The sequence below is a fragment of the Ceratotherium simum genome, chromosome 23 (assembly GCF_057802395.1).
Source record: "Ceratotherium simum simum isolate JZ-2026a chromosome 23, ASM5780239v1, whole genome shotgun sequence".
NCBI lineage: Eukaryota > Metazoa > Chordata > Mammalia > Perissodactyla > Rhinocerotidae > Ceratotherium > Ceratotherium simum.
In genome coordinates, this window is record NC_141922.1 from 39,549,062 (window position 1) to 39,573,220 (window position 24,159).

At 35.8% G+C, this 24,159-nt stretch overlaps 1 protein-coding gene across 7 annotated transcripts in view; it reads right to left on the minus strand.

Moving 5' to 3' along the window:
* The window catches only part of VPS13B (vacuolar protein sorting 13 homolog B), a 741,189-nt gene that overhangs the window by 596,954 nt on the left and 120,076 nt on the right, over positions 1-24,159 (minus strand). The window contains exon 2 of one of the 7 annotated variants that reach the window (XM_087447590.1): positions 11,564-11,702. The exons of 5 other annotated variants lie outside the window; for them this stretch is intronic. In XM_087447590.1, coding sequence (XP_087303716.1) covers positions 11,564-11,670 — 107 coding nt within the window. In that variant the 5' untranslated portion in view covers positions 11,671-11,702. Of the gene's footprint in view, positions 1-6,272; positions 6,363-11,563; positions 11,703-24,159 lie in introns of those variants that run through there. One more of the 7 variants, XM_087447589.1, reaches the window with a different exon arrangement.

Consider the following 24,159-nt stretch of genomic DNA (forward strand, 5'->3'; position numbering starts at 1 on the left):
TGTTCTCTGGAAAATCAATAAAATCAGCAAATATATTTATTAATTTCCAACTCTGTAGCAGTCATGTATTAGCTACTTAGGCAATATCTTGGCCATTTTAAGATATCAATGAGCAAAACAGAAAAATTAAAATCCCAGTGTCCTCACAGAGCTTACATTTTAATAAGGAGGGGAGGCAGATAAAAATCAATAAATATAATAAGTAAATAAATGATATAAGTTAGACAAATGCTATTGGAAATAGAAAAAGTAGAACATAGAAGAGGGACTGCTGAAGAGGGAGCAATTTCATATCCAGTGGGTAGATCTTATTAAAAGGATAGATCTAATTCCGTGCAAAGCTTGAGCAGACTCGAAGGAGATAAGAGACAGCTATGTGGGTATCTCTGGAAAGTGACTCAGGCAGATGGAACAGTCTGTGAAAAGGTCCTGAGTAGAACTGGGCCAGGCAAGTCCAAGCACCAGCAAGAAGGCCAGTGTGGCTGTAGCAGTTTGATAGTAACTTAATTCACTAATTCAATTGGTTTTCTATGGGTTCTATCTAGAAGAAATATCTGAATAGGCTTTACACAGCCTTCATCTGAGATTCCATCATCTGTCTGATTTCATAGGGTTCAATTTCCTGAATTTATTTATATTTTTAAATCTCTTATCTTTCACCCTACTCTCAAAGTTTTTCACTTAAGGTACTGAATGTAGGGGACAAAATTTTAAAAATCTAAATTCCAATTCTGGCTAAATCATTTATTTGCTTTATGTTTTTAGGGAAAAAAAATTACATAACTTTTCTGAGCTTCACTTTCCTCTTTAAAAAACAAGTATAATAACCCTTTCTCAATCTACCACAGATGATTGTAGTGAAAATCCATTACATTTAATATTTAAAGCTTAATAGATACAAGTTTCTCTGCTAGGATCTGCAAAGAAAGGCACTGTCTTCACACTCAAAGAATTCAGAGTCCAGTTGTGAGACAAACAAGTAACCAATAATTATAATTTAACATAGTAAGTGCTCAAACAATATTATGCAGAGGTTCTTGTGAGATACACTGAGGAGGTTGAGGAAAAAATGCAGATGTTATATTTAAGTTGAATCCTGAAGAATAAACATGAATCATTTTAAGAAAAAGAAATTTTGTAAATCCTTTGAAGAACAAAAAAGATAACCCAATATAAAAATGGTCCAAGGACATAAATAGGAAGCTCACAGAAAATGAAAACAGAAATGACGCATAACCATGAAACATTCGAAGCCTCACCAGTAAAAAGGGAAATTTAGGGCCGGCCCCGTGGCTTAGCGGTTAAGTGCGTGCGCTCCGATGCTGGCAGCCTGGGTTTGGATTCCGGGCGCGCACCAACGCACCGCTTCTCCGCCCATGCTGAGGCCGCATCCCACATATAGCAACTAGAAGGATGTGCAGCTATGACATACAACTATCTACTGGGGCTTTGGGGGAAAAATAAATAAAAATTAAAAAAAAAAAAAAGAAATTTAAATTAAAGCAACATATGGCAACCTCTTAGATTAGTAAAACCTCTCGGCCTCTAACTCACCTTCTAGGAATCTATCTGAAAGGAATTCTCATATAAGTTTGCAAGAATACTTAACACCATGACAGTGTTTGCAGCATTATTTAAAATAGCCTAAACTTGAAACAATCTCATTGTCGAATAAATCCTGGTATATTGACTTCATGCAAAATTACTCAGATATTAAAAGAATGAAGGTAGATGAATCCACTGACATGAAAGGATATCACGAAATATGAGTAAAAACATTTATTGTTGCATTATTATATGGTCCCACATAATAGCAGGAAGTGGTGGGTTACCCACACATAAAAGTATGTCTGCATTGTGTTTGTATGTTGAGATAAAAAGTTCTGGATAGAACTATTATTAGTAATCATTCCTGGAAGATGAGAATAGGATGACTTTTATGTGATTTTTCCTTTTTTTCCCTATATAAATGTCTGTATTGTTTTGCTTGGTCCTTTGAGAAATATCTATTATTATTTCTTGAGAAATCTATACCACTATTTTTTCAAAAAATTTTAAGAAACTGCAATATTTTATGAATGAATTAAGGAAATCACAAACTATGCCAAAATGAATTTCATAAAATATTTTTTAAATGTGAAGGTAAGATATCAGCGTTATCAATATATCCAACTACCTCCCTTCCCTGTTCTGATACTGCTTTATCAAATGATTTCTTACTTCTATGAAATAAACTTCACTTAAAACCTCCCTAAAGAGGAATGATATCAGCAAAAATGACAGAGTGAGGTATAGCAAAAGTCTGTCCCTCCATAAAAGCAACAAAATAGCTGGCAAAAAACTGTCAAGAATTAACATTTTCAGAACTCTGGAAACTAACCAAAAGCCTACAGCAAACAGGGGAACACCTAATAAAAAAGAAAAACAACAAAAAAAAGAAAAACCCAGCTGAATCTGAGTTGCAACAGTGAGCTTTGTTGTGCTTTTACTTACCCATGTTGCATCCCCTGCCCCGACATCTCAGCAATGGCACTGAATAGCCCACATTCTCAGTACAGCTGGCAGTAACAGAAAAAGCAAAACAGACCTTATACACAAGGAACTGTGGTAATCTGTTTTGACCTGTCTGGTGGCTACCTAGAGGACTTGCTTTGTCTCTCTTAAGTCAGAACACTCCCAATACTAAAACAGCTACCCAGAGGCATTTGTAGAACACATTTACAGGTGAATGTATTGCATTAAGTCCTTGCTGCCTGGGACAATGGATAAGAGAAGGGGCAAAAAATAGACTAACCAAAATCTTGGGAGAAAATTCTGGGAAATGATAACTTTGAGGAATAAAAATGTTGAAATGCTCCGATATCTTCCTGGGAATACCATACACATGCTCAGGGCTGTGTACTTGCAGAGAAAAGAACAGAGAAAGGCGTTAAGCTCTCACGTCTGGCTGACTTCCAGGGTCCGCACAACAAGAAAAGGAGGCAGAGTTTGCACAACAAGATAAGAAGCCAGTAAACTGCCTGGTTGAGTTTTGAAGGCATTCCCCATCAGAAACCACGGAGACAACACAGCAGTGGGATGAAATATTCAAGGTACTCAAAGAAAGAATGGTCAATCAATAATTATAATTCTGGCAAAACTATCCTTCAAAAGTGAAGTAGAAATCTCCAAAGAAAGAAATGTTCAGGACCAAAAGGCTTCACTGGGGAATTCTACCAAACATTTAAAGAAAAACAATTACCAATCCTTTTCAAATGCTTGTGAAAAATATAAGAGGAGGGAATCCTTCCTAATTCCTTCTATAAAGCCAGTATTAACCTGATACCAAAGCCAGACAAAGACAACACAAGAAAACTACAGAACAATATCCCTTGTGAACAAAAATGTAAAAATCCTCAGTAAAATACTAGCAAATCAATTTCAGAAGAATATTAAAAGCATTATACACCATGACAACCGGAATTTAGCCCAGAAATAAAACAGCGGTTCAATGTAAGAAAATCAGTGAATGCAATACACCATATTTATACAATGAAGAGGAAAAAAAGTATGCTCATCTCAACTGACACAGAAAAAGCACTTGACAAAATCTCACACTCTTTCAGGATAAAAACATTCAACACTCTAAGAATAAGGGAACTTCCTCAATATGACACAGAACATTTATGAAAAACACACAGCATCATACTTAGTGGTGAAAGAATGAAAGATTTCCAAGATCAGGAAGAAGATAAGGATGTCTGCTTTTGCCATTCTATTCAACATTGTAGTAGAGGTTCCAGCCAAGAAATTAGACAAGAAAAAGTAAAAGGCATTCAGACTGCAAAGGAAGAAGTAAAACTATCACTACTCACAGATGACAGGACCTCATACCCTGAAAACACACACAAAAAAAACTATTAGAGCTAACAAACAAGTTCAATTAAGTTGCAAGATACAAGGTAATTACACAAAAATCAGTTTTATATCTATATATACTTACAATGAACAATCTAAAAAGGAAATTAAGAAAACAATTCCATATACAATAGCAACAAAAGAATAAAATACTTAGGAATAATTGAACAAAGAAGTGCAAGACTTTTACACTGAAAACTACAAAGCATTGTTGAAAGAAGTTAAAGGGATCTAAATAAATGATAAGACAATCTATGCTTATGGACTGAAATATTTAATATTATTAAGATGGCAATACTCCCCAAAGTGGTCTATAGATTTAATACAATCCCTATCAAAATTCCAGCTGTCTATTCTGAATAAATGAATAAACTAATCCTAAAATTCATTTGGACTTACAAGGCACCCCGAATAGGCAAAACAATCTTGAAAAAGAAGAACAAAGTTGGAAGACTCACACTTCCCAATTTCAAAACTTACTACAAAGGTACAGTAATCAAAACATATCATACTCGCAGAAGACATATAAATTAGTGCACCAGAAATGAGAGTCTAGAAATAAACCCAAACATTTATGATCAACTGATTTCAGATAAGGGTGCCAATATCGATCAGCAAAAGTGGTTTTGGAACAATTGGATATCCAAATACAAAAGAATGAGCTTGGACCCCACCTCACACCATATACCAAAATCAACTCAAAATTGACCAAAAAACTAAAACTCTCAGAAGGAAATACAGAAGATACACAAATGACCAACAGACACGTGAAAAGATACTCAATATCATTAGGGAAATGAAAATCAAAACCACAGTGAGATAGCACTCACTTCATACCCACTAGGATGGCTACAATAAAATAAAAAAAAACCAAAAATAGCAACTGTTGGCAAAGACGGGGAGGAGCTGTAATCCTTATTCATTGGAGGTAGGAATGTACAAGGGTACAGCTACTGTGTAAAATAATTTGGTACTTCACCAAAAAGATAAATATAGAGTTACTATATGACCCAGCAACTATATTGCTAGGTATATACCCAAGAGAACTGAAAACATGTTCATATAAAAACTTATACATGCATACATCACAGCAGCATTATTCTTAATAGCCAAAAAGTGGCAATAACTCAAATGTACAACATTATGAATGGATAAACAAAATGTGGTATATCCATACAAAGAAATATTATTCAGCCATAAAAAGGAATAAAGTACTAATACATGCTACAACATGAGGGAACCTTGAAAACATGCTAAGTGAAAGAAGCCAGGTAGAAAATGCCACATATTTTATGATTCTGTTTATATGAAATGTCCAGAATCACAGACAGAGATAGGATTTCTTTTTTAGAGTTTTGAAAATGTTCTGAAATTAGATATTGATGATGACTGCACAACAATATAAATATACTAAAAACCAATAAATTGTATAGTTTAAAATAATTAAAATGGTGAATTTTACGGTATATGGGTTTTATCTCAAAAGAAAAAATCTCCCCAAAGTATTCAGAACTCCGTTCCTAGGAACACTGGTCCAAGTGACTAACCATTGCCTTCTCTCACTCAAAAATATCAAAACAACAAAAACAAAACCCTGGTATCACCTGTCCCTTTTAATTAGCATGTCAGGTAATTTAAATATACAGTTGCACATTAAGACATCTACCATCTGGTCCAAACAACTTTCAAATATTTAACAGCAATATGTGGCTCTACGTAGATTTACCCTTCAATCCACAATCCTGGTCATATTTTACATAAAACAAAAGAACTGGAATGAATAGAACAGGAAATAAATATGCATGAATAAAAGATTCTTTAAACCACATAGGTAAAATAGTAGACATCAAAAAGACAGGACGGGGAGGCGGGGAGTCAAGATGGCGGAGTAAGCAGACTGGGAACTCACCTCCTCCTGTAGACACAGCCAATTTACAACTACTCGTGGAAAAATTACCCCTGAGACAGAACTGAAAACTGGATAAGAGGAACTCCTGCAACAAGAGACAATCCTAACTGAGGTGGAAGAGGCAGAGACTCCCTTCTGGAGAGGAAAAACGCCGCCTTCACAAGCCGCCAGCTTCACGGCCTCCGGGAGCAGCTCACAGGTACGCAGCCCTCACTGGAGGCGCGGGGCCCTGAGCCGGGAGCGCCCCCGCTGTGGGCATTTTGTGGACCCAGCACAATCTAGACCAGAGGCATACTATCTGACTTTGTTGCTACTAAAGCATTGGGGAGCACCCCCAGAAAACCCGGTTCACAAAGAAACTAAAACTGGCTCTTAGAGGGCCCGCGCGCAAACTCACCCGTTTCAGAAAGCAACCTAAAATCACCAGAAAGAAAGGTGCACAGTGCTGTGGTGAAAAGAGACTCACCTAATAGGCCCTGAGTGCATCTCAGTGAGGGGTGAGACCTCTCCAGGGACTGGTACATTGGCAGCGGCCATTGTTGCGGCCCAGTGTGGCCGTGCTGACACAGATGCCATTGGAGTTCTCCCTGAGGCCTGCTAGCCCAGGGACTGCCCCACCCACTAGAGCACCGATTTAATCCAGCTCAGCCAGGGCAGGCAGCCCACCCAAGACACTGGCCCCACCCAACAATAAGCCCTCAGGCAACTTGTGGGCCTGCATAGATTGGTGACTGGATTCTCTGCAGCGTGGCAACTGAGCCGACTTGAGCGGGGCAGGGTGTGCACAAGGAGGGGGTGGAGAGTGTGGGGCGGTGGCGGAGTGTGTGGGGCTCCCGCCGTGGAGAGACTGGGTCCGCTTGGGGAGGTCGGGGTGCTCACACGGGGCAGGACTGTGTTGACTGTGTGTGTGGACCTGTGGGCGGCAGGGTTTGTCAGCTGCAGAAGACTTGTGCTTCTCAAAGACCCAATAGGAGGCTTGTCCCACCTTCCAAAGCCTGAAACAATTGGGTGCTCCTGTGCCTGAGGCCAGCCCCACCCAGCTGCAATCCTCAGAAAGCTGACAAGAGACCTAATAGGCTAGAGGCTTACAGAAATTGTAAGGCACTCAGCCTAACAACCTGCCATGCTGGGGGCCTACTCACTTAAAAGAAATACTGCAACACAAATGTGGTATTAGAACCTGCAGCCAACTGTGCTGGGGCTCCCCACACCTGATAAAGAGACTGAAGGGCCCACAACAACTACAAACAGCTGAGCATTACAACAGCTGGCCAGGAGCATAACTCGGCCTCTCTGGGCGCCTACAGGGAGAGCAAACAGGCCACAACAGAAGGACACACGTAGCCCACATAGGGGTCACCTCTGGAACACTGAGAACTGAGGGAAGGAAGCACACCGGAAGCCTCCTAAGACATCACTTACATAAGGTCACCTATCCAAGAGCAGGAGACGTAACTGACCTACCTAATATGTAGACACAAGCACAGGGAAAGAGGCAAAATGAGGAGGCAAAAGAATACATTCCAAGTAAGGGAACAGGACAAACCCCAGAAAAGGAACTAATTGAAACAGAAATGAGCAACCTACCCAACCGAGAGTTCAAACTAAGAGTGTTAAGGATGCTCACTGATCTGGGGAGAAGAATAGATGAACTCAGTGAGAATGTCAACAAAGAAATGGAAGATACAAAAAAGAACCAATCAGAAATGAAGAATACAATACTGGAAATGAAAAATTCATTAGAGGGACTCAAAAGCAGAGTAGAGGATACAGAAGAAGGGATCTGTGAGCTGGACGAAAGACTAGAAGAAATTACCCAAGATCAACAGGTAAAAGAGAAAAGAATTAAAAAGAGTGAGGACAGTCTAAGGGACCACTGGGACAACATCAAGCGCACTAACATCTGTGTTATAGGTGTCCTGGAAGGAGAAGAGCGAGACAAGGGGGCAGGGAATCTATTTCAAGAAATAATAGATGAGGGGCCGGCCCGGTGGCGCAAGCGGTTAAGTGCACACGTTCCGCTGTGGAGGCCCGGGGTTCGCCGGTTCGGATCCCGGGTGTGCACCGACGAACCGCTTGTTAAGCCATGCTGTGGCGGCGTCCCATATAAAGTGGAGGAAGATGGGCATGGATGTTAGCCCAGGGCCAGTCTTCCTCAGCAAAAAAAGAGGAGGATTGGCATTGGATGTTAGCTCAGGGCTGGTCCTCCTCACAAAAAAAAAAAAAAAAAAAAAAAAAGAAATAATAGATGAAAACTTCCCTAACCTAAGGAAGGAAACAGACATCCAGGTACAGGAAACACAGAGAGCCCCAAACAAGATAAACCCAAAGAGGCCCACACCAAGACACATCATAATCAAAATGTCCAGAATTAAAGATAAAGAGAGAATCCTAAAAGCTGCAAGAGAATGTCAAGTTACATACAAAGGAAACCCCATAAGGCTATCAGCTGACTTCTCAGCAGAAACCTTACAGGCTAGAAGAGAATGGCATGATATATTTAAAGTGCTAAAAGGAAAAAACTTATAGCCAAGAATACTCTACCCAGCAAGGTTATCGTTCAAAATGGAAGGAGAGATCAAAATTTTCCGAGATAAGCAAAAATTAAAGGAGTTTGTCACCAAGAAACCAGTGCTACAAGAAATGTTAAAGAGACTGACTTAAGGGGAAGAGAGAAGACCACAAATAGGAAAAATTATCTATTTCCATGATTAGAACGTAATGGATACAAATACACAAAAAAGAGGTTAGATATGATATCAAAAACATAAAAGGAGGGAGGAGGGGAGTTAAGAGTACAGCTTTCAGACAGAGGTCAAACTAAAGTGACCATCAATTCTGTATAGAAGAAGTAAGGAACAGAGAAGGACTACTAAAACACTGAGAAAAAAAAAAAAGTTAAAAAATGGCAGTAAGTACATACTTATCAATAGCTACTTTAAACGTCAATGGACTAAATGCTCCAATTAAAAGGCATAGGGTGGCTGACTGGATAAAAAAACAAGACCCATATATATGCTGCATACAAGAGATATACTTCAGACCTAAAGACACTCACAAACTGAAAGTGAAGAGATGGAAAAAGATACTCCATGCAAATGGCAATGAAAAGAAAGCTGGGGTAGCAGTACTCATATCAGACAAAATAGACTTTAAAACAAAAACTGTAAAAAGAGACAAAGAAGGGCATTACATAATGATAAGGGAACAATCCAACAAGAGGACATAACACTTGTAAATATCTACGCACCCAATGTAGGTGCACCTAAATATATAAAGCAATTATTAACAGACATAAAAACAGAAATAGACAGTAATACTATAATAATAGTAGGGGACTTGAACATTCCACTTACACCAACGGATAGATCATCCAAACAGCAGATCAATAAGGAAACATTGGCATTAAACGACACACTAGAACAGATGGACCTAGTAGATATATACAGAGCATTCCATCCAAAAACCGAAGAATACACGTTCCTTTCAAATGCACATGGAACATTCTCCAGGATTGATCACATATTAGGCCACAAAACAAGTCTCCATAAATTTAAGAAGACTGAAATAATACCAAGCATTTTTTCTGACCACAACGGTATGAAACTAGAAATCAACTATAGGAAGAAAATCAGAAAAGCCACAAATACGTGGAGATTTAACAAAAGCTACTGAACAATGACTGGGTTAACAAAGAAATCAAAGAAAAAATCAAAAAATACCTGGAGACAAATGAAAATGAAAATACGACATGCCAGAATTTATGGGATACAGCAAAAGCGGTTCTAAGAGGGAAGTTTATAGCCATACAGGCCTATCTCAACAAACAAGAAAAATCTCAAATAAACAATCTAACAATGCACCTAAAGGAACTGGAAAAAGAAGAACAAACAAAGCCCAAAATCAGTAGAAGAAGGGAAATAATAAAAATCAGAGCAGAAATAAATGAAATAGAGACCAAAAAAACAACAGAAAAAATTAATAAAACCAAGAGCTGGTTCTTTGAAAAGGTCAACAAAATTGACAAATCTTTAGCTAGACTCACCACGAAAAAAAGAGAGAAGGCACAAATAAGTAAAATCAGAAATGAAAGAGGAGAGGTTACAACAGACACCTCGGAAATACAAAAGATTATAAGAGAATGCTATGAAAAGCTACATGCCAACCAATTCGACAATTTGCAAGAAACGGATAAATTCTTAGAATCATAAAACCTTCCAAAACTGGATCAAGAAGAAGGAGAGAATTTGAATAGACCAATCACCAGTAAGGAGATCGAAACAGTAATCAAAAACCTCCCCAACAATAAAAGTCCAGGACCAGACGGCTTCCCTAGTGAATTCTACCAAACATTCAGAGAAGACTTAATACCTATCCTTCTCAAACTCTTCCAAAAAATTGAGGACGGGGGGAAGCTCCCTAACTCATTACGAAGCTGACATTACCTTGATACCAAAACCAGACAAGGACAACACAAAAAAAGAAAATTATAGGCCAATATCACTGATGAACATCGATGCAAAAATCCTCAACAAAATACTAGCAAATCGCATACAACAATACGTTAAAAAGATTATACACCATGGTCAAGTGGGATTTATTCCAGGGATGCAGGGATGGTTTAACATTCGCAAATCAATCAACGTAATACTCCACATTAATAAAATGAAGAATAAAAATCACATGATCATCTCAATAGATGCAGAGAAAGCATTTGACAAGATACAGCATCCATTTATGATAAAAACTCTGAATAAAATGGGGATAGAAGGAAAGTATCTCAACATAATAAAGACCATATATGAGAAACCCACAGCTAATATCATCCTCAATGGTGAAAAACTGAAAGCCATCCCTCTAAGAACAGGAACCAGACAGGGATGCCCACTCTCACCACTCCTGTTTAACATAGTACTGGAAGTCCAAGCCAGAGCAATCAGGCAAGAGAAAGAAATAAAAGGGATCCAAATTGGAAAGGAAGAAGTGAAACTGTCACTATTTGCAGATGACATGATTTTATATATAGAAAACCCTAAAGAATCCATTAGAAAACTTTTAGAAGTAATAAACGAATATGGTAAAGTTGCAGGATACAAAATCAACATACAAAAATCAGTTGCATTTCTATACACTAACAACGAAGTAGCAGAAAGAGACATTAAGAATACCATCCCATTTACAATTGCAACAAAAAGAATAAAATACCTAGGAATAAACTTAACCAAAGAGGTGAAAGATCTGTACACCAAAAACTATAAAACATTTCTGAAAGAAACTGAAGAAGACACAAAGAAATGGAAAGATATTCCGTGCTCTTGGATTGGAAGAATTAACATAGTTAAGATGTCCATAGTTCCTAAAGCCATCTATAGATTCAATGCAATCCCTATCAAAGTTCCAACAACATTTTTCACAGAAATAGAACAAAGAATCCTAAAATTTATATGGAATGATAAAAGACCACGAATAGCTAAAGGAATCCTGAGAAAAAAGAACAAAGCTGCAGGTATCACACTCCCTGATTTCAAAATATACTACAAAGCTATAGTAGCCAAAACAGCATGGTACTGGCACAAAAACAGACACACAGATCAAAGGAATAGAATTCAAAAGCCCAGAAATAAACCCACACATCTATGGACAGCTAATCTTTGATACAGGAGCCAAGAACATACAATGGGGAAAAGAAAGTCTCTTCAAAAATGGTGTTGGGAAAACTGGATAGCCATATGCAAAAAAATGAAAGTAGATCCTTACCTTACACCATACACAAAAATTAACTCCAAATGGATTAAAGGCTTGAATGTAAGACCTGAAACTGTGAAACTTCTAGAAGAACACATAGGCAGTACGCTCTTCGACATCGGTCTTAGCAACGTCTTTTCAAACACCACGTCTGACCGGGCAAGAGAAACAATAGAAAAAATAAACAAATGGGACTACATCAAACTTAAAAGCTTCTGCACACCAAAGGAAACCATCAACAAAACGAAAAGACAACCTAACAATTGGGAGAAGATATTTGCAAACCATACATCTGATAAGGGCTTAATCTCGAAAATATATAAAGAACTCATGCATCTCAACAACTAAAAAACTACCAACCCAATTAAAAAATGGGCAAAAGACCTGAACAGACATTTCTCCAAAGAAGATATACAGATGGCCAACAGACACATGAAAAGATGTTCAAAATCACTAACTATCAGGGAAATGCAAATCAAAACTACAATGAGATATCACCTCATGCCCGTCAGAATGGCTATAATTAACAAGACAGGAAACAACATGTGTTGGAGAGGATGTGGAGAGAAGGGAACTCTCATACACTGCTGGTGGGAGTGCAAACTGGTGCAGTCACTATGGAAAACAGTATGGAGATTCATCAAAAAATCAAGGATAGAACTACCATATGATCCAGCTATTCCACTGTTGGGTATTTATCCAAAGAACTTGAAAACACCAATTTGTAAAGGTACATGCACCCCTGTGTTCATTGCAGCATTATTCACAATAGCCAAGACTTGGAAGCAACCTAAGTGCCCATCAAGGGACGAATGGATAAAGGAGCTGTGGTACATATACACAATGGAATACTACTCAGCCATAAGAAACAATGAAATCCAGCCATTTGTGACAACCTGGATGGACATTGAGGGTATAATGCAAAGTGAAATAAGTCAGAGGGAGAAGGTCAAATACCATATGATTTCCTTCATTAAGTAGTAGATAATAACAACAATAAACAAACACATAGGGACAGAGATTGGATTGGTGGTTACCAGAGGGGAAGGGGGGAGGGAGGAGGGTGAAAGGGATAATTCGGTACATGTGTGTGGTGATGGGCTGTAATTAGTATTTTGGTGGTGAGCATGATGTAATCTATGCAGAAACAGAAGTACAATGACGTACACCTGAAATTTTTACAATGTCATATACCAATGTTACTGCAATAAACAAAACATTAAAAAAAAAAAAAAAAGACAAGACGAAAAACAAATAGAACCCAATTCATAAGTTTATATTTCATCATCATCATTGTTTCCTTTTGCTTTTCCAACACTGCAGCCATGTTTTAAATCATTTTCTTTTCTTTCATTAAGGGTTTAAAGACTGAGAGGTAGTTATCTCTCTACTACGTTCGAAAATTTCTGTTCAAAATTTCTGACCAAAAAACCCAGTTTAATAGTAGTGATACTAAGTAACAAGAACAGACAGTTAGAACACCTACAATATAAAAATGGGCAATTAATCTAGCCACTCTATCTTCAGCCAGATACTCTGCGGCATATAGGAGGTCCTATGGTGTAGCAAGAACCATGTTCTTATAACTATGGCAATAACTATTTATAAGGCAAAATTATAGTGGGGATTCCTTTTACAAGGGGGTCTTTACTGTTTCATAACAAATTCAGCTACTGTATATGGTACTCTAACTTTCACCCAATCATATGTCACATAAAATGGTTCCCAAATGAATAACATAAACTTGAATAAAAACTTAAACACATGCAAATTCAAAAAGACTAATTTATTCTACATTTTAATAATGCCCAAGGGTAGGGGGCATTCTCTCCTTCATATTCCATTTAATTTAACATCAAAGGAAATAATTTCCTTTGTACAAAAGCCATAATTCGATAATAAACAAGTAAATTATATCATACACATAGGACATGTTTTTGTGGTTTGTTTTATTTTCCAGCTGTAACCGACTACAAATAACAGAAAGGTACATTTTATTATACTTCTGTTAAGTACTCCAGTAGCATTTGAACTAAAATAAACTATTTTAAAATGATTCGGCAATAGATGGTAGCTTATACAATGTACCTGCTAGTGGAACAATACCAAGGAAGAGGATTTTTTTTCTTTTCTTTTGGTCAATTATGAAATATTTCCTACAGGTTAACAAGTATAGAAAATAATAAATACCCTTGTATCCATTTCATCAAACCCAATTCATCAAACCATAACATTATACTATATTTGCTTCAGAAATTTTTAAATAGATCAAGAGCTTTTACAACTTTGTTTAAGCTATTGGGGGGGCTCACTAAAATGTCAATGAAAATGCACAATATAAGTATAATTTTCCTTGTGATTTATACCACTACAAATTTATTTAAATTTTGTCTAAAATAAAACAGCTCAATAAAATTCATACTAAAAACATCTAACTACTTCTGGACTTACCTAATTTTTTTGAAATATCACTAACTCTACATTTTAACAGTTAAGTTGGCGAATAAATAATTTCTTTAACAAATGCCTATTTCACATATTCAGAAGTCCTAGTCTGAACATATGTTCATTTTACAGAATAGGTTTAAAAACTATCAATTCAAACATTACCCCCCAAGGAAAAATAAATCCTAATCTAACTAGTGGGATAAACAACTCATTAAAACTCAACTTGGACAAACTCCAGGATAAATTTAAGGAAACAGAAACAAGTAGGTCTTGATTGTGTAGGAGCAAAGACTAAAAATGAATATGCCCTAATTAATAAATACTTTAAAAGATTCTGCTTGTACCATCTGCTGACAAATTATAATACAGAACTGATGAAATTTCTGGACCAATCTGGAATTTCTATAAAGAAAATTCCTCCTTCGAATTTTTAAATAAAAAAACACGAAAGTGGTTCTTACTACTCAATGCAAAGGAGTTCACTTAATCCATTCATGTTCATAGGAATATCATAAAATTTTTGCCATACGTACACTTGAGGAACAGCCATCCATTCTTAAAAATCAATACACAATCATAGCAATTGAAAGAATATCCTCAACAATAGCTGGATCTAAAGATTTACATAGAGTCCCCAAATGCAAAGTTTGAACCTACAAATTGGTTCCAAAAACGTATTTTTATTACTCATATCCTGTACAGTAAAATAAGACTCAATCACTTTTTCCAAAACAAAATTAGTATAAAACTTCACTAACTCAGAATGACAGCAGTTTAAAAAGCTAAGAAATTTATATTTAGTTCTGTATACAATGACTTTTTAACTTCTGCAATTCATCAATACTCAATGAAAAGAAAAACTTTTTTTTAAATTGAATGGAAGGTAAAAGGAAAGGTTAAAGCTTCTCTTTCCTCCTTCAGATCCCAATTCCACTCCCCACAGATAACCACTTTTTCTAAGTTTAGCATACACACCTACAGACCTCTATTGATTTTATGCATTCACAGATACACATAATTTTAACGGATATATATGCGTGTGTGTATATGTCTACAGCCTGTTTTTTACAACTAAATGACATATCTTAGAGATCACAAAGATCTTTCCACATCAGTACATATGCTGCCACATTGGTCTTTTTAATGTATGCTTGATATTATACTGTTTGAATCAAGTTTCACATTCATCAGCGGTGTAGTAGAGTACTCCTTTCTCAACATCCCCACCAGTATTAACTATCATATGTTTTAATTACAATGATTTTAGCATTTGCACATTGCTGTAAAATACCAATTATATCCTGTTATTTGGAGATATAAAAATATTTTACCATTTTTCAAATTTCTAAAGGAAATAATATTATTTGAATTTAAATATTAGACAACAGCTAGAGAAAATGGGAAGTAAAACTTGTCTATCACTAAAATAAAAATATAATGAATGCCTTGATTATTACAGTATATAAAGTCCAAAATCTTATAATGAACTATGGGTGACAGCAAACAAAATACAAAAGGAGCAAAATCCCCCTTCATTAATCTCACCATCTCCTAGATAAGTTATTCAGTATAGATAATTAATTCATCTACTTAAGTAAAAATGTTTAACTACTCAAGAAAAAAGAGAGAGGAAGTGTGTTTATGCAATATATTTTATACATGTAATTAATAACATTCAAATGTAATCTTAAGAATTCTGCTTAGGAAAATCACTAAAATTTTAGTTCAATTTCAGTAATTAATTATTAAAGTCACTGGGTTTTCCTTTGGCCAAGAGCACATTTTACATGTGTTACACAAGTAAACAGGAGACAGACTTGGTTGTCAAAAAAGCATACAATCTAAAACCTCATCAATCAGACAACCAAAAACCATGAAATCAATGACGTAATTATCAGTTGCAAGTCAATAAATACTTGTGCCTACCACAGATTCAAAGTTTTAAAGATAAATGTCCTCCATAGAAAAAGGAATGGTCCTTATGAAGCTTAAAGCAAAAAGAATGGAAAAAGCTACTAAATAATCACATAAACCAGTGTAAAATCACTTCTATGAAAAGTACAGTGAAAAACAGGAACAATATCCCATAAAAGAATATATTAGGGAGATGTGACCTGGTAAGAGAAAGTACCAATTGAGCCAATATCTGAGGGTCAGTAAAGATTATTTAGGCTATTGACTAGTGAAACAATATGGTGAAAGCCTTGGCTGAAAGAAGACAAACTGAAAAAAGGCAAGAAGGTGGGAGGAGATAGGAAGGAAGATATTCAGATGAATCTATACAGCCAAGAAGGGGCCAGATCATGGAGGGCATCGCAGAATGTTTTAAAGATTTTCATCTTTACTGTAAAAGCTATGAGAAGCAAAATATTTTAGGCAGGAGAAGGGCATAATTAGAACTATCTTCCAAAACCAAACCAATCAAACAAACCTGGCTGCAGATGTATAAGATAGTTGGTGATGAAGAATACTTCTCTAAATACTTAGAGAATCAAGAAAGAACAAGCAAAAACCACATCTTATTTGTATTGAGATTCAAAGGCCTACAGCACAACAATTTTCACATGATAGGGCCAAAAAAGTATTTTTAAAACAAATAAATGACTCAATCAACTGAAACTTGAAAAATGCTAAGTCTTAACAGATTCATCTAGGAAACATACTATTATTTTTTTCTTTTTTTTTTTTTTATTGATGTTTTAATGGTTTCTAACATTGTGAAATTTTGGGTTGTACATTTTTGTCTGTCCATCACCATATATATGACTCCCTTCACCCCTTGTGCCCAACCCCCACCCCCCTCCCCCCACCCTCACTGCCCCTGGTAACCACAGTCCAGTTTTCTCTGTCCATGTGTTGGTTTATATTCCACATATGAGTGAGATCATACAGTGTTTGTCTTTCTCTTTCTGGCTTATTTCACTTAACATAATACCCTCCAGGCCCATCCATGTTGTTGCAAATGGGACGATTTTGTCTTTTTTTATGGCTGAGTAGTATTCCATTGTATATATATACCACATTTTCTTAATCCAATCGTCTGTCGAGGGACACTTAGGTTGCTTCCACTTCTTGGCTATGGTGAATAATGCTGCAATGAACATAGGGGTGCATAAGCCTCTTTGGATTGTTGATTTCAGGTGCGTTGGATAGATTCCCAGTAGTGGGATGGCTGGATCATAGGGCATCTCTATTTTTAATTCTTTGAGGAATCTCCATACCGTTTTCCATAGAGGCTGCACCAATTTGCATTCCCACCAGCTGTGTATGAGGGTTCCTGTTTCTCCACATCCTCTCCAACATTTGTTGTTTTTTGTCTTGGTGATTATAGCCATTCTAACGGGCGTGAGGTGGTATCTTAGTGTTGTTTTGATTTGCATTTCCCTGATGATTAGTTATGTTGAGCATCTTTTCATGTGCCTATTGGCCATCTGTATATCTTCCTTGGAGAAGTGTCTGTTCATTTCCTCTGCCCATTTTTTGATCGGGTTGTTTTTTTGTTGTTCAGTTGTGTGAGTTCTTTATATATTATGGAGATCAACCCCTTGTCAGATGTATGCTTTGCAAGTATTCTCTCCCAGCTGGTGGGTTGTCTGTTCATCTTGATTCTAGTTTCATTTGTCTTAAAAAGCTCTTTAATCTGATAAAGTCCCACTTGTTTATTTTTTCTTTAGTTTCCCTAGTCTGGGTAGGCATGTCATCCGAAAAGATTCCTTTAAAACCAACGTCAAATAGTGTGTTGCCTATATTTTCTTCTATGAGTTTTATAGTTTCAGGTCTCACCTTCAGGTCTTTGATCCATTTTGAGTTAATTTTTGTGAATGGCGATAGCACATGGTCCACTTTCATTCTTTTGTATGTGGCTGTCCAGTTTTCCCAACACCATTTATTGAAGAGACTTTCCTTTCTCCATTGCATGTTCTTAGCACCTTTGTCAAAAATTAGCTGTCCGTATACGTGTGGTTTTATTTCTGGGCTTTCAATTCTGTTCCATTGATCTGTGTGTCTGTTTTTGTACCAGTACCATGCTGTTTTGATTACTATTGCTTTGTAAAACATACTATTTTTTGAAGTTATAAATTGTAATCAAGAATACAGGCAAAGTTATTATCAAGCACTTACTAATAGTTACCAACATGCTCCATCACCAACTAATTAAAAGATGTCTAGAACAAGTGACTACATCTCTCTAGATCCACCAACATCTTCCCTAATCCTCCACTTCCACATTCATAAAATGGAGATGATAATACCCAACTTGTTTATTCCAAAGGTTGGTTGTGAGGTTCAAATAAATCCCTGTATGTAGTGGAATTAGTTAAGTACAAAATGCTAGACAAGAGTATGTGCTTTCTTAGAGATTTCTAAGAGATGCTTCTCTTAGAGATTTTCTTCTGCCGCTAAATATGCACTGTATGATCTTTTGAATATGGAGATCTCCAATGATTATTTGTTCCTAAATTTCAAGTTAATATATTAAAAAGAGATTAAATCATCAAATACAGTTAAGAAATCTTGAGGCAATGATTAAAAAAAACAACTTAGGCTCAATTTAGTGATTTCTAACAAAGACATTTCCCTTTTAACAAATATACTAATAACTTAGAAGGTTTTTTGAATATACTCTCAAGTTTCAGTTCCCAAAAAATAAAGAAACACAGATGTATTTAAAAGATTCTGTCACTAGAATAAAATGTTATCACAGGATACTGTTCTCCCACTGTCGTACATACACAAAACCAAATACTAAGAAAAAACAAGTATAATTCTTCTCACAGAGAGACATAGGTCTTGTAATAACATTCTCCAATATTCAAAAATCAAGTGTAAAGGCAATAATCTAAGAATGAATGATGAATGTTGACTGGGTACCACTAAACAAACTATTTTACTAAGTTTAAAACTTTTAACAAGGGACATAGATGGATCATATTTGCCTATACAACTTCACACCCAACTGATCATAAAATTGCATGTGGAAAACATCAAATTTTCCAAAAGCAAAATCAAAGAAAACCTTCTGTTCTCATTGGACCAACACTCTCTCTGGTTGTTAACATGTGTCACATGCTCTTCATGCCCTTGCTTAAAAAATCAAAGGGAAAAATCTAACTGATGTAAAGATAGATGCTATAATTGTGTTTTTCATATCTTTTTAATTCCATACACATACACACTCTTTAAAAAACGATACTCTCTTGGGGGTCACCCCAGTGGCGTAATGGTTAAGCTTGTGCGCTCTGCTTTGGCGGCCCAAGGTTCATGGGTTTGGATCGCAGGCGTGGACCTACACACCACTCATCAAGCCATGCTGTGACGGCATCCCACATAGAAAACAGAGGAGGATTGGCACAGCTGTTAGCTCAGTGACAATCTTCCTCAAGCAAAAAAAAAAAAAAAGAGGAAGATTGGCAACAGATGTTAGCTCAGGGCCAATATTCCTCACGGGGGGTGGGGCACGACACCTATAAAAGTAGGTATTTTTCAACCAGCCATTTATTTAAACATATTATAAAATCAGAAGCACAACATGAGGAAAAACAAAAATTGGTAGGATTCTTAACATATATAAAAATTGGTCAGTCTTTCCAGGGAATTTTTTTCAAACAATAATGCATTAATATTTTAAATAAATGTACTTTATTAGCAAAATACAAAAGCATTAGTAATACAATCATCAACAATATTTATAACTTCATAATTGAATATTTTTACCTACAATGTGGCAAAGTGTTGAAAGTAACCAAACTAAACCCCAAACCAGTAAAAGCAGAGACTTTAAAAGTTAGTACCAAGAAAGAGACAAATAGAACATCTGATGAAAACATGTTCAGAACCAATTATGTCAATTATTATATTTAAGATTCTGGACTATTATTCATATAAAGATTACTTATGAAGTATTATTTTTTAAAATTTTAAAATATGTGTGTTATTAAAAATCATTCAATCAGGACAAATTCACAGAAAAATCAATGACATACTTTGGAGGAAAATATCCTTAATCAAAATAAAGCCTAGATTCATTTCTATTCTGTATTTCCCAACTCCCAAAAAGAAATATAAACATAAATAGATATATATGGATTTATATTAAAATTATTCTTTCTGATATGAACTGGTATTTCAGTCTTCAAATGCAATTTAGGTAAAATTTTCCCCTTGATACAGGCTGTAAATAATTTAATCAAATTAAATAAAATACAAAGAACAATAAAAAAATAAGTTTTTTAAAAATTTTAACTTAAGAGTTAGACTTCTAATACTTGTTGTCACAAAATACATTAGAGTTCTATGATATCTCACGTTAAAATTACATTTCTATTTCCCTATTTTTATTACTCTTTTTAAACTATCTTTTTAAAAAATTACCTAAGCAAAAGACATTCAATACAATAAAATGAAAATACGTGAATGCGTGTATATAAAATCTAGTTACAAAACCCTTTATTATGCAACTGAAAATACTACATGCCTCAGTCTCTGGCAGCCCTGTGGCTAGAGAAATCCCAGAAGCCCTAGTGAAGAGAACCAGTTGCCTGATGGGTTTGGGTGAAGGATGGAGCACTACCGCAAGGAAGAGTAGGTTGCGAGCTATCAAGCTGCCAACCAGTCATCCCCTGGTCACCCTACAACTGGAGAATTGAGATAGGCATTACCCTTTACCATGGGCCAAGTGCCCTCGCCAAAAGCTGACACACTCCAGGAGGACAGAAACGGACTGACTGCAATGGGACAAGAGAGAAATTTGGGGGGTGACAGAAATGTTCTATATTTTGATTTTTTTTTTTTTTTGCAGGGAAAAATTAGCCCTGAGCTAACATCTGTTGCCAATCTTCCTTTTTTCTCTTCCTCTCCCCAATCCCCAGTACATGGTTGTATATCCTAGTTGTAATTCATTCTGGTTCTTCTACGTGAGCTGCCGCCACAACATGGCAACTGAGAGAAGAGTAGTGTGGTTCCGAGACCTGGAAGCGAACCCAGGCTGTCGAAGCAGTGAGCGCTGAACTATAACCACTAGGCCATCAGGGCTGGCTCTCTATATCTTGATTTTGATGGTGGCTACATGACTGTATATATCTGTCAAAAATCATTGAATTGTAAACATAAAATTGTTGACTTTGCTGTATTGAAATTATACTCTAACTTTAAAATGAAGACAGTGTTACTGAAAACACTGGTGTAATTCATATAATAAACCATTATAGAGAACTTGATAAACCACATTCTACACTACTCTAAAGTACTATGAAAGTTTGCTACAGCTATATAGTATTTTCAGGTGTAGCCAGCCCATTAAGTACTTTTGCAAGTTTTAAAATTACTCACAGGATTTTAAGAGAATAAAATAAGGATACTTTGAGAAATAAATTAAGTATGAAAAATTAAGTATACACCTTCAAATACGATTCCTCCCCAAAAAATAGTAACAAGAAAGAACATTGTAAAACTACAGAAACAAACATCTAGAAAAAATCCTAAGGGCACTCATATATCTGAATATTTGCATTTATTAGGATGCATTAAAATTGAAGATATTCAAGAATGGTACATTTAACTTATATTTCTCTTCAGATGCTAGAATATAAAAGAATATTTGCCTTAGAATATTAAAGCTTCATTTATTAAAAAATTAGATTAACAAAAAAGAAAACTGAGTTTGAGTACTTTAGCTACCTTTTCTTCCTTAAACATTAATATGATTGAATATATCTGTTCTTTTTCTAACATCTTCAAAATTTAAGTTAGCTGATCTAATAATGTTTATAGAATTAATTAAACTCTAGTTCGGTTCATTTTAATTAACATTTGTTGAAAACCAACTATATGCAAGATCCTGCAGCATAAATGCAAATATGAAAAATAAAACTAGTCAAGATGCAAAAACAATAAAGTCCTATAACGACAAGACTAGGCATTTTCAAAGTGAGTTAATTTACCAAAGATTTAAATTTTAAAAAAAAGACCAGTACCAGCTACACATCTTCCTGAGAAAGGCAGACAAGTCTGAGAGAATTTAATGATATGTTTAAATGAGTTTTAATACCGATAATCACAGACCAAGAAGGAGCTCTAACACCATTCCCACCCCTATAATTTCTCAAAAATTATGGCAAAAGCTTATGTCTACTTGAGGTTGAAGAAGGGGCTAATGATACAAAAGGATATTCTTAGAACATCCCAAGTGACAGTTACAGCAGCAAATCTAACAAGGTTTGGAAACCCTTCATCCAACTCTGGAATTTAAACATCTCTGGGTAAGAGTAGGGATAGTTATTTGTAAGCCTGAATACATTTACTCCATTAAGGAAAGCCACATAGAGATGCAGAATAAAAAAACAAGTTAGCTACTGAAACATGCTACTAAGGATGAACCTCAAAAACATTGTGCTAAGTGAAAGAAGCCAAACGCAGGATACCACATATTGTATGATGCCACTTATATGCCATAAAAGATAAATTTATGGAGAAAGAAAGTCGATCAGTGGTTCCCTGGGGCTAGAGATGGAGATTAACTGTAAATGGGTATGAGGGATCTTAACTGAGGGGATGAAAATGTTCTAAAACTGATTTACAGTTAACAGTCACACCACTCAGTAACGTTACTATTGACTTGTATACTTGAAATGGGCAAATTTTATGCTACATGAAGTATCTCTCAATAAAGCTGTTTATAAAAATAAAAATACAAATTAGCAAAGCTTTTCATATGGAAGAACGTCTAAGGATGCAAACTTAACACCAACTTGCGATAACACTCTCTCATCAATGGTGGAAGGGACTGCTAATCTTGGGTCTTGATTCAGATAGACAGATCTAAAATTGAATTCCAACTCCACTATTTATTATATGTATAAGCACTAATAAGTTAAGACAAAGATATGTATAAAATGGGTATAATAGTATCTCTCTCATAAGGTTGCTATGAAGATTAAACGAGATAATGCACATAAGATTCTTAGCACTACTCCCGGCACACATATGCTATTATTATTATTAATATTAATTCTGTATTATTAAAACTCTCCCCACAAATTTCTCATACGTCACTTACCCAAATTGAAAAATAATTCTGTTCATGGGTTTTTAAAATACAAATTATATGCAAGTTAGAAATATAAGTATTTCTCAATGAATACAGAAAGTTAACCTCTGTAAATACTGGAGATTTTAATATACGTTAAAGTAACTGTTGAGAAATTGAATTTTTAGAAAAGCTTACATTAAGTCCAGATTATCAAGTACACTCTACAAAATCATTCAACAATAACCAGAGAATGTTTTCAAAAAGCTGGAAAATAAACAATAATATATTTAATTGATTTAGTCAATGAGTTTTCATTAATCAGTAGGAACTTATATTTCAGTTCCTACCACTATTTGCTCTACTACTAATTTAACAGTTTTCAGTTCAAATATGAATCATTAAGAAAAATTAAATGGAAAAATACTGAATAATTCAAAAATATTATGCAATCAAAAACTATGTAAACATCTCCTTCCAAGGACCAAAACAGCAAAAAGAACAATTTTATAATTAGATTTTAAAAAACACTATACACAGCCTCTTAAAGCAATTTTTCTCTCCTTAAAATTCCCTTAACTGGGCCAGCCCCGTGGCTTAGCAGTTAAGTGCGCGTGCTCCGCTCCTGGCAGCCTGGGTTCGGATCCCGGCACGCACGGATGCACCGCTTCTCCGGCCATGCTGAGTCTGCGTCCCACATACAGCAACTAGAAGGATGTGCAGCTATGACGTACAACAATCTACTGGGGCTTTGGGGGGAAAAAATAAATAAATAAAATCTTAAAAAAAAAAAAAATTCCCTTAACTAATAAAGGGTATGTTTTCTACTGCCATGAAGGCAGGTATCTTGCCTGTTTCGTGTACTGGTGTATCTTTAGCCAGAGGCCTGCAGAGTGTTTGTCATAGAGTGGGCATTCATCACATATCTGTGGAATAGGTCTGAATGAATGAACAAAGAACATTCTCAAGTGTGTGAAAAGGCAGACAAACATAGTTGAAAAACTCACTGGAGTTTAAAAAAAAAAAACTGAAACTCACTGGGGGACATCATTCACAAAATTAAAGAAAATATGCACCCTGTTTACTGTGGTCATCCTTACCTGCTTTAATCAATTCCTGATAAGGATACAAAAGA